Below are 17,998 nucleotides of genomic sequence, written 5' to 3'. Positions count from 1 at the left end.
AAGAAATACCTAGAAAGAAGAAAAATAAAGGGAAAGAGTCTCAGAAACACGTGATCCTTATAAGCATTGCACGTGGTTAAACCGGATTTTTAATCAGAGTTACACTGGCCGCCTACTTTTACTGATGTCCTTCGTATTACATGTTTGATCAGATAGCCTGGCTCAGTAAAAGTAGGCGGCCAGTGTAACTCTGATTAAAAATCTGGTTTAACCACGTGCAGTGCTTATAAGGACCACGTGTTTCTGAGACTCTTTCCCTTTATTTTTCTTCTATCTAGGTATTTCTTTCTCCTGATGAGTAGGGACCTTTAGCTGCCCTCGAAATCGATTGAGTGTTTCAATATACTTACGCTAAATACAAGGTTGTTTTTACGATTTTGATCATTAAAAACGAATTAACTTTAAACATTTAAAAGCGAATTAACTTTAACCATTTGAAAAGCGAATTAACCATTAAATGCGAATTAACTTTAACCTTTTAAAAGCGAGCCAACGGACATTCAAAAGCGAACCAATTTAAAAAGCGTCCAAACTCGAGCTTTAAAAAGCGTCCTCATTGGACTCTGAGAAGCTGTTCAAGAGGAATGGGAAAAAATTCCTCTTCCGATACTACAAAAGGCGTTGAAAATTACGCTGTAGGAAGACAGTGAAGATTAAGCGTTATCAAATAGATCATTTATAATACAAAAAGTTTTTGTAAAAGATTTCTGCAAATAAAGATGAAAATCATCTAAATATCCTCCGTTTTAAAGTAGAAGCAAAGTTTGTTACCTAAGAGTTGACAGGAACTACGAACACAATAATCACAGTTAGAATGTAGAAGCATATTTATTATTATCTGTAGGGAAGAAAAAAATATTGCTCTGGGTTATCAGCTCTCCATTAATAAAATGTAGTAAATTACGTAAGAGAAATTTCTTGTATTGTCAAGATATGTTTCATGTAAAGGGCGGTGAAGTAACGCTGGATGTCCAGTTCCCATGCTTCCGCTTCCAATAGGATCCTACACAACTTAGTTCAGGATCTTTTAATTCAAGTCCTAACGCATCATGTGCGTTTAAAAGCCTTATCTCGTGATTTTCACTCTTTCATTCCCGCAGTAGAAAGCATAAATCTTTTGCTTCCTTTTATTTTGTTGTTTATTATTCCAAAGGAGCAATTTGCCCAAAAGGACTATTAATTTATTTAGTTTGGGCATTTTGCGTCGATTTTGCACTGTTTCACTTTTCAAATTGTTGCCACCAAATATTATTGCCCTGTATTACATTTAAAGAAATTAAATAATGAAGAATCTGTATGAATGTATTGTTACGTAATTTTCTTTTCCTTTACGTTCATACATTACGGAGTTCGTGCGGATTTAGAGTGAATAAAGACGACACTTGATGAAGTATCAAAACACACTTTGTTGGCCAGTATTCTCAGGACAGCTTCAAAACACTTTTACTGTCATCGAACTGTTATAAACACGCTGACACGATCAGCGACACAGCTTTCAGCTTATCAGGCTATAACGATGGAGACAGCTTCACTGCAAAGCACCAGATTGAAGCTCCCGACTCTGTCGGGTCGTTCTCGGAACTCCACTACTCTCGACACTCTCCACTCTGCAACTCGCGATGCTCTCGACGAGACACAGAGCACATCTCCCGACTCTTCCGCTCAGCCGTTCTCGGAGCTCAACACACTCTCTCGACGAGGTACTAACCGCGATACACTAAGAGACTCTTTCGATGCACTCGACGACCCACTCGGCACTCGCTGCTCGGCTGTCAACTCGATGGACTCCGCACGGACCGACTAACTCGAGACACTAACTCGATACTAACTAACTCTCCGCGTACCAGCAGCATTTATATAGCTTTTGCCTTGTGTCCGAGAATATTCTGGGCTAAACCGGTAAGAATTCGTTCCAGAAGGTTTTCCATCCGTCCATGGCATATTGCCAATTTTGTCACCAAATGTGACAGCCCTGCCTTCCCTCGACATTTTATGGGAACCCTAAAATTGCTTTGCTGGAAAGTTATCTTACCGCGTCTGTACATTTCGTAACAGTGTGTATGTTTCTCGCATTGTGATAAAACAACGGTACCCAGAGCCATCAAAATTAGAATAACGTAATCTTCCATAGAATATGGGCATGTGGAAGGCCTAATTTGAATTTGAATTTTGTTTTATTATCGATTTCATATTTTGTAACACTTCAATTCTTTTTAATTTCATTGTTTATGTTTATTTCATTCATTTCCTTTATGGCGTATCTCTTGCAGACTGTGAAATAATATTTTCGCTCTTTCATGAAGATGCATAAATTTTTTAGCTCTTTGCGGGAGAATCTGTATGTGATTCATTCAAAACAAACAGAATTTTTCTAATCCGATTTGCGGCATTTAAAATTCAAATTCACTTTATGCTTTTCCATCTATAATTTTATGCTTGCAACTTTAGTAAGAAGCATTTTTCCAGTTTTGCTTACTTGAACCTATACTATAATAAAATGAAATAGTTTCAAAGGAGATATATTTTTCAGAATGTAATTTTGAAAAATACATCTCCTTTGAAACTAGAATGTAATTCTGAAAATGTTTGTAATTCCTAAGCCTAAATATTATGTCATAGCAGCACGTATTGCCTAGTGAATTTTTTTTTCTTCTGGAATTGCAGGTTATTATATTTACGCGGATGGACGAACTGGTGTCGCTGGGCTTAAAGCGGTTCTGGAAAGTGAAATTCTTCATTACGCTCCAAATGCCTGCTTTAAGTTTTGGTACCACATGGCAGGAGATGGTGAGCTAAAATTCCTTTTTATGCTGTTTGAATATTTCTAATTTTTATTTAGATGTATATATTACCGGCAAAGTATGAAACGCCGGCATTCTATAGAACGTCTAGGCATTGTATATAATGCCGGACGATTTTAGGCAAAGTATGAAATAGGAGAATTATTACATACTTTACCTAGGCATTGTATATAACACATAGGTATTCTATAGAATGACAAATGCTCTTTAGGCAAAGTATGAAATAAAAGAATTTTTACATACTTTACCTAGGCATTGTATAATATCTAGGCATTCTATAGAATGACAAATGCTCTTTAGGCAAAGTATGAAAAAAAAAGGTTATGATAAGGCTATTATTTAAAAGACGTTCATTCCTCTAAAATACAAATGTTATTTTGAACAATTAATGAAAGATTTTCATTAAAAAACTGTTATTCGAATTATGTAAAAAAAATAGTGAGATGCTCTTTGAAACGACATCATAAATTTGTGTATTTCTATCTGGCTGAGATTGGGAATCAGTAAGATTTACCTGATAACGGAAATTAAATTCAGAAACAATCTCATGTTCACAACAATGCTCCTTTTAATACTTTTACTGTTTTTTCTAGCAGGGTTCATAAAGGTCGTTGTACGTGTAACGTTTTTGTATTTGGTTGAAGACTCTTTCAACATTCTGTCACGTCGTCTATGTCCAGTATCCCAATGAGTTTTCATGAAGTACAGTAAATAACTCAGCGCCCGTGACATAATTACTGTATAGTACGTAGCGTATTCGGAAACTAAGTACCGTTTCATTCTAGCGCCGTCGCAGCTGTGTGGTAGGCGTCCCGCGCATGCGCACTAGTCTTTCTTGTTCACTGACTTTCAATTGTCGCCATTTTGGTTGCTCTATGTTGTGTTTTCAGTTTGCTGTGCACATTCAAAATGTTTAAGACAATTAGTTCTCCCGCTGACTGTGAGATTCGTGCCCTGATTAAATTTTTGAACGCAAGGAATGTTAAACCGGCCGAAATTTATCGTCAAGTCACAAAAGTTTATGGTGAATACGCGATAAGTGATGGAATGGTGAGAAAGTGGGTAAGAGTGTTTAATGCAGGTCGAACAAATGTCCACGCCGAGGCTCGGAGTGGCGTGGACATTTGTCACCGATGATTTGATAAGGAAAGTTGATGAAGCAATTCATGAGAACAGACGCTTCACAACGACAACTCTTTTAGAGGCATTTCCACAAATTTCACGTACTGTTTTGTTCGAAATTGTGTCTGACCGCTTGAATTATCGCAAACTGTGTTTCCGATGGGTTCCAAAAATGATCACTGATGTTCACAAAACAGAGCGACTTGGTAGTGCCCTGACATTTCTCACGCGGTACAGTGATGAGGGAGAAAACTTTTTAAACCAAATTGTGACAGGTGATGAAACTGGGTGTGTCATTTCACACCAGAATCGAAACAACAATCGATGGAGTGGAGACACACTCATTCTCCGAAAAAACAAAAGTTCAAAGTGACAATGTCATTACAAAAAATCATGGGCACTGTCTTCTGGGATAGGAAAGGCGTTTTGCTTACTGAATTTCTTCCCAGAGGTGAAACCATTAATGCGGCACGGTATTGTGAGACTTTAACAAAACTAAGGCGTGCCATTCAAAACAAACGAAGAGGAATGCTCAGTTAAGGAATTGTGTTGCTCCATGACAATGCTCGGCCCCATACTGCTGGTGTCACTCAATCGTTAATTCGACAGTTTCATTGGGAGCAGTTCGATCACCCGCCGTACAGCCCGGACTTGGCGCCGTCCGACTATCACTTGTTCCTGCACATGAAGCGCGAGCTTGGTGGCAAGCGCTTTGGATCTGACGATGACACGAAAAATGCTGTGGAGTCGTGGTTATCGAAACTGGCGGGAAGTTTCTTTGACGATGGTATATAAAAACTGGTCACCCGCTATGACAGGTGTTTGATCATTGGCGGAAACTATGTTGAAAAATAGTTTAAGACATGTATTTTCATGTAAAAATAAAATTGGATTCGAAAAAATTGTTTTACTGCTTTTTTTTTTTTTTTTTTTTTTCAAAACGGTACTTAGTTTCCGAATACGCCTCGTACTCATGCATTCTTTAACAGAATAAAGGAATGTACTTTTGTTTTCCACAAACATCACATCCTAGCGATTCAGCAGCCAGTAGTATCGTGTTTCCCTATTAATAATCATTTTTTGCCTTTTTACATCATTTATTAACTTCTAATTAGTATTTTGGTTCTTCGAAACGAATTGGAAGTGTATTTCCTACTTTGCCGGTTTGTCATTCTATAGAATGCCTAGGAAATGTGTGAAATATGAAGCGTTTCACACATTGTCGGCTAAATATACATTGCCTAGCCGTTATATAGAATGCTGGATTTCAAATTTGACCGGTAACACATTTGATCTCTGACTGGATATCGAAAATGGAATGATGAAATGAAAATGGAAAATGAAATGGCTGTTGTAAAATTTACCATGATGGATCATGAAAAATGGACTTGGGTGTTTGGATGGCTGTTCTGCAAACACATCATAGTCCAGAATATCACGAATTTCACTAAAGTCAGAGCTGTTAATACTCTTGAAAGTCTTTTGCGCTGTAGCTAGGAGAAGAGATGGTATTGCTTCAACTCGAAGGTCTCTATGCAGAATGCTGAGTGTAACAAATTTCGACTGTATTGACTGGATAGGTTTCAAATTAATCACTCTCTGCTTCTTTTACCATCTTTTACCTCTTCTACCACTTACCCCTGACATTTTCGGGTATAGATTCCTATGCAATTCCTAATCCTTATAATGGGCCCTACCTCCCTCAGAAGTTTGTCGCAAAACTTACGGTACACCCTGTATGTATATCGACGCATATAATAGTCGCAAAATAATGCATATAATAATTTAAAACTCTCCTTTGTCTTCTTTATGGAACATACCTGAAACATTTGGAATAAAAATAAAAAATATGAAATCAGATATATATAACTCAACCCTGTAAACAAAGTAAGCTTCTTCCAAGATAGCATTTGAGCTGAATTAAAACATATTTACTAAATGTAGTATTTATTTAAACGTAAATCTATTTTAAAATTTAGAATTCTGAACAGATTCACTTTGTACTGTAATGTATTTATCTCTTACAGGATCACTGGAAGTGGTATTCGTCAACCACACAGACAGTAAGATTTACAAAGTGATGATAATATCTGGGAATCAAGGAAAAAATTGGTACCAAGTAAAGAGACCCGTTAGAGATTTACCACCAGCATATAAGGTAACAAATATCTGTATTTATTGTGAATGTTTCATTATTTTAATGGTCCCTGGGAGTGACCATTTTATTGGTCTTCAATGTCATTAATCATTCAAGCATCATTTTAATAATCGAAAAACGGTCCAATCAATCACACATCCCATCGGTATTTTACTGCAGTTTTTCTAAAAATGTGACATCCTATTCTCAGTATCAAATAAAGAATTTGACCAAAGATTGTATTTAAAATATTTTGTTGCATACGTTTTAATATTTATGGAATATAGAATTTAATTGCATTATATATCTTTCAGTATCAATTCACAATTTCTGCAGATTGCCATAGAAATAAGAAATAAAACAAAATGTTAATATTTATTTTTTAAAGAAAAAATTCAGAGACTTTGTTTAATTAACAGTGCTGTCAAAATGAGATACTGACGTTAGAAACATCCTTAATGAAATCTCCGAACCTTTTGGGCCATTAAAGTTATATTACCTATCATGGATAAAGTATGCATTCACTTTGGGAATGTGTTACACCTCCTGTGCTCTATATTAGGATGTAAGGATTTATCTGTTTATTTTTAACAAATAAACAGATAAATCCTTACATCCTAATATAGAGCTATGAGATAGCGAGAGTTTATTCAGATTCAGGGAGACAGAAGTGCTATTTAAGCGAAGGTTACCCAAGTTAATTTTAGAAGTTAATGTTCTCACTTCAGACCACCTTGTACCGTGACTTATTAGCGATTTGATTCTGTGGCGTTAAGTGCTTCTAGCCATTAAGCTTGTCTCGTCGGTTGTCTACAAACCAGAGCCTTTCCTGTGCGTTACCTTATCCTGTGAGCCTTTAGGCTAATATGTTACATTTGATTTAGTTCACATTACGTATTTAAGTTAAGCCAGAAGTATTGATTCGTGTAAACCCAAATTAGGTTATTGTTACTCATTTGTATTCAAATAAAAGAGTCTTATAAACCCTTCTTCTGACTTTTGGTTTGCTTCACAAGACCAGATGATAATTCTTTTAGAGTCTTTGAGTCTTTTTTGAAATTCGATATTGTATTGTTACGAAATGTCCAGGCGCGGTAAGATAGCTTCCCCGCAAAGCAGTTTTAGGGTTGCCATAAAATGGCAAGGTAAGGCCAAATTGCCACATTTGTTGAGAAATCGCCCATTTGGCGACAAAAATGGCGATATGCCATGCACGGATGGAAAACCTTCCGGAACGAATTTTTACCGGTTTAGCCCAGAATGTTCTGGAACATCAGTCAAAAGCTATATAAACCCTGATGGTCCGCAGTCAGTTAGAGTGTGCCTCGTCGAGAGGGCGAGAGTGTGTGCCTCGCATAGGGAGCGAGATAGTTAGTATCGAGTCGGTGTCTCGTCTAGCGAGTCAATCCCTGCGGAGTCGATCGAGTTGACAGCCGGGCAGCGAATGCCGAGTGGGTCGCCGAGTGCATCGTCGAGAGAACGTGTTGAGCTCCGGGAACGACTGAACCGAAGAGTCGGGAGCTGTGCTCTGTGTGTTGTCGAATGCATCGCGAGTTGTAGCGTGGTGAGTCTCGAGAGTACGTGGAGTTCCGAGAACGACCGAGCAGAGTCGAGAGCTGTACTCTAGTGCTTTGCCGTGAAGCTGTCTTCACCGTGATTGTAGTTCTTCGACGACTGTGTAAACGTGACTTTGGAGCTGTCCTGATTGATATTGGCTAAATAAAGTGTGTTTCGATACTTCATCAAGTGTCGTCGTTATTCACTCCAAATCCACACGAACTCGTAAGAACGTGAAGGAAGAAAATAACGTAACAACTGGTATCAGAAAGGGAAAACGCAACAGTATGCTTCCTAAGACTACAAGACTTTACGAGGAACTCAAATTAATTTCCGCGTGCCTAACGCATAATCAGTTTTCAAAATGTTGACATAACTTATCATTCAAATTTAATCGCTTAGTGACCGATATCCGAACCGATATTATATAGTACCGATATCCGAACTAGCTTATTTATTTTCTACTATACTGGAACACGTTTCACTGAATTCATCATCATTAAATAGTCTATAGTGCGTTGATTAGATGCTACTGAATTGTCATGTGTTCAGATTAATTGAAATCGTAGAAGTGAAGCTAAGAAATTCCCCGAACATGTGAGTTAGGCTTTATATTATTCTACTACTAGTGCTCTTAGTTCTGCTCTGAGTAGTACCGAGTTCTGAGTAGTATCTTGGGTAGCACTTCCCTGTTATGAATAATGTCCTAGTCTGAATAATTTCAGATGATTAATAAATAATAAAACCCTACAAATTGATGTTTGGAATTATAGCGCTTCCTAGCGAAAGAGATATTTCCGTGGAGGAATTTGTAAGGAAAACGGTCTTATATTCACGCTACACATAGGAAAATGTGTTTTAAAATATGGACGCGTCAATAAGGCTACAGATTAGTAATGAGTACGTGCATAGGATACACGTAAAATAATAGGAAACTCATTTAAATATTTTAATTAATAATAAGCAATAAACATTAATATAGTTAATAGTTTTGGAAAAGAAATAATTGTCTTTGAAAACTTAATTTAATTGCCCTTTTTAGGTTCTAAATACAATTTTAATTTATTTCAAGTTCATTTGCTTGTTTCAATGCAAAATGTTGTTTGAAAGAAATGAAGTGCTAAGACACAGTTGTACAAATCATTAGCATAAAAAAACCCTTAATTTGAGTTCAAGATTGAAATATTACTTATTTGTTAGACATCAAGTTCCAAATGCCGCTGGTTGCCGACGATTAGCTTGAAGTATGTTAAGCTTTGTTCCGGTGATCTGATGTTAGTTATAGAGTTGCAGATGTGTGATGCCTGTGTGTGACCATAAGCCAGGGAAGAATTAATAATTAGATATCATACAGAACGTTGCGGTAATATTTATTTTTCCCTTTCAGCCTTAGCAGTGGTTAAATGGTTAAGACAGTTGAATACCGTCAGTTCGACCTTGTATCGAACCCAAACAAACGAACGGGATACCTACCTGTTTGGTATTTGCGATTTCCTCCATGTGTAACATGACCCAATTTCCCACAGAATGGGCCCCACGAAGCCCGATAACTCTCGTGTGCTTCGCTCTATTCATATAACCCTAATCCTCATGCTACAACATCTGTCACACTAAATCAGAACAGATGATTTCGAAACAAGATTTTAAATAAGACTTCGGATCTCCAGTGGCAGAGCAGCTAAAATCGCTGAGCACAGGTAGCTCGACACGGGTTCAAATCCTTGCGAATGAGCTGGTTGAATGCAGGTTTTGTTGGCTTTTATACAAGTGCAACGTGCAACGTGAATATAAGCCAGATGCTTTTAGAAAGCTTCCTTCCTCTTGGGCAGATAAACAAGCACGTGCTTCACCGTAGTCCAAATACATTAAATCCATTTGTATTGAATACAATTATAATTCTATCTCTTTAAACAAATCTTAAGGTGAAAACATGTAAATATCAAGTTTGACTGAGAATAATTTTAAGCTGTTAACATTTTAAGTAGCAAAGCTTTTAAATGCACACATAAACAACTGAAAATTAGACCAAAAAAACTCAAATTAATATAAAACTCTACTAATTACCAGAGCAATTTAACACAAATTTCTTTCCATCAGGAACTAAAAAATTCTACTCGGATATGAAGAGTTGTATTTTCATAGCATTTATTAGATAGCTTTATGAGTACCTACTCAATGCTTGGTTTTCACAATCTTCCAGTCATCAGAATGTGATAACATCATTAAGTGTGGGAGTGGCGAAATAATACATATTTTAAAGAAGACAATTTTTACAAAATGAGAGTAAATATCATAAGCGAGTATAAGTAGTTATATACAACTCAGGTAATTAAAAATATGCGAAAATTCTTCTGGTGAACTGTTTGAAAGAGAATAATATTTCTGCATACAAGTACCACATATTTAGTTCACACGTGGTATTTGTCGCTATGAATAGAAGGTCGTCAAAGATTTTTAAACTATTTTCTGATACGCTGTCGAGTTCAAATTTTGTGAACATATTGATTTCGGATGATACTACAATATGGTAAATCGAGTTTATGAAATTTCATTGAAATTTTTCAAAATTTAATGTTGATACGATTTTTTGCACATATTTTCGTTTACAACAAAGTACAAAAATCTTAAAACTTTTATGTTTTCTCAGTGTAAAACATTCTTTTAAATAAAATTTTTATGAAATTTTTTAAGTAACTTCTGATTTCTGGCCGAATTACTAAAGTCAGAAAATGTTTTCGACTATTGGAGATGAGAGAATTATTGGAAGTAAAATAAATGATTATTCATTGTTGAAAAATGATTTTTCAACTTAAAAATTTCATTAAAAACGTGTTATTAAGACTAAACAGACAAAAAATTATAAAATAAGCTTTTATTCAAAGCTCATGAAATTCTTAATAAGCCAAAAGCAAAGTATAATTTATAACATATTTTATTGGGAGCAAGATATTAATTAAGCCTCACTACAATATTCATGTGCAATTTATCATAAAAATGTAGGCACATAAATAACGAAATAAAATAGTAGAATAGTAGTGTCAGAAATATAAACCTTTATAAATATACCAATTTCTTTATTATTCATGATATAAATTTGTAGATGAATTTAGTAAATAATATTATTTAATAGCTTTTTCATATTAATCTACTTAATAAATTACGGTACTCTTTTGTTATTGGAAAAGGATTCAAAAGTGTATGTACGTATGCATGTGTTCACGTATGCGTGCATATATGTGCGAACGTATGTATGTGTTTACACATATGCAGATAGAAACATAGTACATACGTGTATACATGCATTCTTAATTCTCTCCCGATAGCAGAATAGTATCTGAATTACTTTTATCTTTTTAATTTATTAATCCATTTCATGAGTTATAAATAAAAAGCTTATTCAATAGAAATCTTTTTTATTTCTTAATTATAACTCTAAAACAGAAATTCTTAATTCCTTTTCTATTCAATTTTCTAACTGGTAACCAATTTCTTGTTTCTTTAGAACTAGTGTAAGGCGGTTATCTTAAAACATCAAAAAGAGTTCTCCCCGCGCTATTGAGGGTCGTTACGTATTGTCGTCAGGATTGGAGCGATGAACCCCTTAGGCATATGAGGATGAAAGTCAGACAAAAGTCCGGGTTAGCCATTCTTGACATATATTTTAAGTCTAACAAAAACACGGGACTGTCCGTTTTCGAGGTTATATTTAAAATGACAGGAGAAACCGTTAAGAAACCTGCGTAAAAGTACGAGATATTTCGTCACCATCGAGATAGATAAGGCCTGCGCGCTGAGTTACTACGTCACTGCTAGGGGACCGGTCTTTGCGCAGTTTACCTTCCTTGCTAAACACCCGTTTTTCTAAACCTATTCTATGAAATTGGTATCTCATACTATAAAATCAGTCTAAAACAAAATTACAAGCGGTAATATAATGTTTTACAAAGCTTATACGAATATGAAATATTTTCATTTTCTTCTGTTGGTATTTATTTTCAAAACAAAATTATTTGAGAATGGTGTGGTGCTTTTAAAAGCAAATCATTTCTTTGAAGAAAAATTGGTTTTAAAATTCAAGTTGCTAAAATTTTTACTTTGATTTTTCTGCACTGTCTTTGTGTTTCTCGTTGATTCTCATCACCGCATCAATTTTTTTTTTGTTTCACCCACTACTTTAACAAAATGTTTGCCAGTGGGAACACTTGTTATCTCTCATTCTATGATTATTGCATATTTTTTATATCTATCATATTAATGTAGCAGGATTATAAAACATCAAACGAATGCAAGAGACTACTTAATATTTAGACTAACATTTCAATGCCTTATATCAGTCAGAAAATTTTTCTGAATGTAATAAATTACTAAATAAAATTATTTCTTACTTACATATTGTATGTTAATCTGTATTACAGTTAATGTTTTCCTCTTAATGCTACATAATTATTCGACAAGAATCTGTAGTTAAATTGAGATAATGTTTATTACATAGCTCTGAAGACTATCAATATTAAAATTCCAAATAAGACAGGAAAAAAGTTTTTTAAATAAAGTTATACACAATTTTTTTGAAAATATTTTAAAAATATACGAAATACTTAAAAAACTTTTAGAAACTGAAATTTCTTGCAAATATTTACATCATACCTATTTAACTATAAGCGTTACCTCTGTTCTGAAAATATTTTTTTTACTACTGCTTCTTCAATAACTGTACATTTTTAAAATTTCATTTTGCAGTTTCGCAATTTAATTACCTTAATATGAATCTTACATACATTACTTTAGAAACTTTTCTATCATTCTCAGAAAGATTTATATTGCGTAACAAATTTTAAACAAACTGATTGCATGATAATAACATACATAAAAGTGAACAGAAGCTATATTAGCTAAACATGTGCATTTAAGTTTCATCATGATAAAATGATATTTAATGATTTGCAAAAAACATTGATATTTAAATTTAAGAACACAGTACTCTGTCAAGAATCAAATTTACTCTGCATTTGATATTCTACATATTATGTAATAAAATAAGTGTTGTGCTTTTAACCCCTTAGGACAGTTATTTCATATAAAATTAGTTTCCAATTAAAATAAATAATCATAAATTTTGCTGACAATTTTTATATTACTAGTGTTAGTAATTATTACAAGGGATGATGCTTCAGGTGTCAAAAGTAAACATAAATTCAATTCTTAAAACATAATGAATAAAAAATTACAACTTATAAAAGCCAACAAAAAGTTTGCTGAGGGTCCCTTAACCGTGACGTCACAAGCCAGTTTCGTTTCAGAGCGCAGGCCTTATCTATCTCGATGGTGACGGATATTCCGGGTCAAACCGTTAAAGGGTTAAAAATGAAAATGGCAACAATAATAGAAAGCAAGTGCTTTTGAGTAATGTATGAATTTCTGTATGCACAGTAGTTTTAATGCAGTGACTGCATATCGGAATGTTTTTCTTTGTAGATACGATTTATCGCCTCTAGGCTTTGGACGCCAGATATAGCCCTAGATGAAATATTCATTCAGCCAGGTTCTTGCGCAGATCCTTTACCAACTTCCCCACCAACTGTCTTCCGTGAGTATTTTATTCAACCAACTCTTACCATTTAAAATGCTCTCATTAGTGACAGTGTTACTGCTTCGCAGTGTGTCTACATATTTCTAATCCGCCTGTCTGTAATTTTAAATGTGATACTCATATTTAGCAAGATATGAAGCCTCAGCAAGGTATCTTAGAAGTATCTAAAGCTAATACCAAAGTGAAAGTTTTTGTAACACTTAATAGGAAGATACGTATCGTTCTTTGTAAAGATTAGTAAAGATGTAAGGATACGATTATATTTCATTAACCAATTATGTTATGCTTTGGATCTTTGCTGTCACTTTTCGCTTCCGTTTCCCCTCCAGAAGGCAAATTAGATTAAGTGCTTAAGCTGAGGTTGTTAGACTCCAAGTCATTAAAATGCTGATTAACGAAACATTTTCAGCATACAATGACGTCACTTACAATCGCATGCTTTCTTCGGCGTCACAATATGACCTTATGTACTAATAATATGTTTAATGTTTAGCAATGATATTTTTATTTCATACTAGCACCTTCGCTGCCAGCCTTCGTCTGGCTTTTAAATGTACCGGAAAAATGGCTGAAGGGAACACCAAACGTTAAATTTAAGAACTGCGTAGAAATTTACTCTGCAGAACAACTTCATAAAAAAAAGTTATTACGTATAACAAAATTACTATGAAATAAGCAATATCCCTTAATACAAATATTAATTATCCTAATAAACCAACTTTCCGTTGAAGAACAAAAATCGTGCAAAACTTTTCAATATCTTACAAATAGTGCAATAAGCAAAAAATAACATGAAAGAAACACTAAAACAAAAAATTCCGCGTAGAATTCTTATAACTTTATCAAAAAAAATCAGTAAAAATGCATTATACGTATATATAAAAAATGACAATGAAATATGCCAATCTATTAAAAACAGTGACAAAAGAAATACGATGAAAAATTGTTGCCAAACCCATATTTCGAAAAGAATGAAACTATTCAAAATGATGCGATTTCATCAAAAATCTATCAACAACAATAAGAAAGGAAAATTGTCGCCAAAATCACATTTCTAAAGATGTGAGCAGTGTACTCGGAAGCTTCATTTAAAAAATTTTTAAAAATACAAAATATTATCATTTTTCCAAAATTCTTTTTGCAAAAGCAGTCGCAAGGATGGAAGTTTAACGTGTCCAAAAATCAAAGAAAAATAAATTGTACATTTTTAAAAATAAACTTTTTTCGAAAAAATCCCGTTGAAAAGGTGTTAAGCTCCCTTTGTTAAATAAATTCGTATTTAATCGATTTATTGAAACACGAAATTTATTTTAAGTTCGTAAAATAGCTAAGTGCCTACGTTTCATGACGAAGTGAAAATGGAATGTGTAGAGTAAAATCTCGCTTTCCTATAGCGAATTTTGTCTCAAAATGACGCGATTTCGTAACAAAACATAAAATTAAAAAACTTATAATTCGAATTTCGAAAAACTCGCTTCGAGCTGCACTGGCTCTTGTCTAGATGCACCTATGTACGAAATTTCGTAGCCGTGGGTCTATTAGCTTACGCTCAGCGCGAACGAAAGACAGACACACACACAGACAGACTCCTTCTTTTATTATATGTAGAGATTTTGTAAAATTTATAAATTTTTTATTAAACAAACTCTTGAATTTGAAAGCGAGCAGTGGCAACACTTTCGAAATAAAGCAGATTTTTATCTCCAGTGCGTGAAACTGTTTCCACTCAGAAAAATGAATGCGAAAATTAATGTTTTCTGAGTTTTTAATTAATATCTCGGCCGATTAAAGTCATACGAAGATGAGAAGCGTCAAAATCGCTTCCCACGAATTTACTATATAGATTATTATGCTTTCTGCTTTCACATTGTTTAATAACATTCTAAACTTTCAATTTTTAACTGAGCGCGGTAATAGAAATCTTCAGGAAGCTTTCAATAGCACTTAGGAGCCTTACAGAATGCTAACTGAGAAATCGTTTCTTTCAGCTCCATCCGTCTGGAATTGTGACTTTGAAAATGGCGACTTTTGTAACTGGATCAATGGTGATGCTTGGGTCGTACAAGATGGAAGGAAAGGCTTGATCTCTAAACTAGGACCAGCTCTTGACCACACCAGACAAGATGCTATGGGTATATTAAATTATTTTCCTTCAAGTTTTTTTTGGGGGGTAGGATTATTTATGCTCTTAACTATATTTACACAACGTGTGCTTCAATTCTATTAACCCTCTTGCTGCGCATCCCGCGAGCAACGTAAAAATAGCAAAATTTGCGCAAACCACGATTTCCGCAGGGAGGAATTTTTGCCGTCTATTTAACTGTGCAACTCGCTCTTTCCCCGTTCAAGGTTTCCTTTCGGCTTTTCTGTGATGTTTATTGTTTATCTAGATGTGGGCTAACAGATGGCGTTAGTTGTCCACATTTCTGCCAAATATACAAGAATACGTAATGTAGCATTTTCCGCGCGCTTTTCAGAGCTCAAAGGTGTTTGGCAGGAAGCGTTTCGCGAGTGATATAACCTATATTCCTGACGATATTTCTGAGACTGATAGTAGCTCTGACTCTGATTTCAAGTATATTGAAGATAGTTATAACGAAACTGATGAGAATTTCTCGGATTCCTCTGCAGATAGTGATGAATCTGAAAATTCAGTTTCTATTGAAAAGTTCCGTGGTGCAAAATATTACATTATGAAAATATTTTCATTAGTATATACACTGAAGTGACAAAAGTCATGGGATACCTCCTAATATTTTGTCGGTCCTCCTTTTTCCCGGCGAAGTGCAGGAACTCGACGTGGCATGGACTCAACAAGTCGTTGGAAGTCCCCTGCAGGAATATTGAACCATGCTGCCTCTATAGACGTCCATAATTGTGAAAGTGTTGACGGTGCAGGGTTTCTGGCACGAACTGACCTCTCGATGATGTCCCATAAATGTTCGATGGAATTCATGTCAGGCGATCTATGTGGCCAGATCATTCGCTGGAATTGTCCAGAATGTTCTTCTAACCAATCGCGAACAATTGTGGCCCGGTAACATGACGCATTGTCATCCATAAAAATCCCATCGTTGTTTGAGTACGTGAAGTCCCTGAATGGCTGTAAGTGATCTCCAAGTAGCTGAAGGTATCCGTTTCCAGTCAATGATCGGTTCAGTTGCACCAGAGGACCGAGTCCATGCCATGTAAAAACAGCCCAGACCATTATGAAACCACCACCAGCTTGAACAGTGCCTTATTGACAACTTGGGTCCATGATTTTGTGGGGTCTGCGCCACACTCGAACCCTACCATCAGCTCTTACCAACTGAAATCGTGACTCATCTGACCAAGCCACGGTTTTTCATTTGTTTAGGGACCAACCGATATGCTCACGAGCCCACGAGAGTCGCTGCAGGCGATGTCGTGCTGTCAGTAAAGGCACTCGAGTCGGTCTTCTGCTGGCATACCCCAAGGAAGACAAATTTCGCCGCACTGTCCTATCGGACACGTCCCTCGTACGTCCCACATTGATTTCTGCGGTTATTTGACTCAGTGTTGCTTGTCCGTGAACATTGACAACTCTACGCAGACGTCGCTGGTCTCGGTCGTCAAGTGCAGGTGGTCGGCCACTGTGCTGTCCATGGTGGGATGTTATGCCTGAAATTAGATACTCTCGGCACACTCTTGACACTGTGGATCTCGGAATGTTGAATTCCCTAACGATATCCGAAATGGAATGACCCATGCGTCTAGCTCCAACTACCATTCCGCGTTCAAAGTCTGTTAATTCTAATCGTGCGGCCATAATCACGTCAAAGCCTCTTCACATGAATAACTTGAACACAAATGAAAGCCCTGCCAAAGCACTTCGCATTTATACATTTTCTAAGCGATACTACTGCCATCTGTATATTTGCATAGTGCTATCCCATGACTTTTGTCACTTCAGTGTATGTTTTACCTTTGTATTTTAACCAATATTGATTTTCCAAATTTTCCTTTTGTATCATTATTCTTCAATTTCAGTATTCTGACAACCTTTTCCTATGATCTAATTCTATATTAAAAAAAAACTATTTAAAAAATTTTTTTGTATATTTTAACTGTAAAATATATGTAGATTTGAAATATGAAATTTAAATTATACGCAATTTTTGAACCTATTTTGATAAAAAAAAAAGTACGCAGTGAGAGGGTTAAGAATAGCTTTTAAAAATACTATTATAAAACAATATAATCTGAATTTGCTCCTTTCTGTTGTTTAGTTTCTTCTTTATGCAGTACTTTATATTGAAAGTGTATTTCTGTTTTTCTGTACTTATACGTTTTGTTTGTAATAATAATCAGGCACAACCTTTATAATATAAAATTTTAATAATACGTTTTGTATAATGAAACTGGGAGTACTAACCAAATGGATTAGAATTAATATTGTATTTTTTGTTAATTTTGCTTAGCATCTAAAAGTTGCACTTTTAATTTATTCTTACTGTAATGACTAAACAGATAAAACCAAACTGTAATATTTGCAGGACGGTACGCATATTACAAACCATTCAACAACAGTGGACATGACCTTATCAGTTCTGAAATTGACACTTCCAAGCAAGAATACTGCTTCCAGTTTTGGTATTACATGCACAGCCCGTCTCCAGTCACACTGGAAATGTATATGCTTCAGAGTAAGTATACAAGGAAAGCAAAGTTTGTGGTTTTATCTCCGAAAAGGTTGTAAAGTTTATCCTAAGTTTTTAGCAGTTATTTTTATTTAAAGCTACTTTCCTGTCCCTCCTAATTTCAGCTTGC

At 35.2% G+C, this 17,998-nt stretch overlaps 1 protein-coding gene across 2 annotated transcripts in view; it reads left to right on the top strand.

Moving 5' to 3' along the window:
- Positions 1-17,998, top strand: part of LOC118194239 (MAM and LDL-receptor class A domain-containing protein 1-like) — a 458,361-nt gene that overhangs the window by 284,109 nt on the left and 156,254 nt on the right. For both annotated transcript variants that reach the window (XM_085827015.1, XM_085827016.1), the window contains 5 exons: positions 2,665-2,787; positions 5,951-6,081; positions 13,093-13,204; positions 15,196-15,339; positions 17,725-17,874. In XM_085827015.1, the coding sequence (XP_085683141.1) occupies positions 2,665-2,787; positions 5,951-6,081; positions 13,093-13,204; positions 15,196-15,339; positions 17,725-17,874 (660 nt within the window). The remainder of the gene's footprint in view (positions 1-2,664; positions 2,788-5,950; positions 6,082-13,092; positions 13,205-15,195; positions 15,340-17,724; positions 17,875-17,998) is intronic.

This window comes from Stegodyphus dumicola, chromosome 11 (assembly GCF_044657685.1).
Source record: "Stegodyphus dumicola isolate Sdum_Otavi_A_Nest chromosome 11, ASM4465768v1".
Lineage (NCBI taxonomy): Eukaryota > Metazoa > Arthropoda > Arachnida > Araneae > Eresidae > Stegodyphus > Stegodyphus dumicola.
Note: the sequence above shows the minus strand (reverse complement) of the source record. Positions and strands in the feature narration are given on the sequence as shown.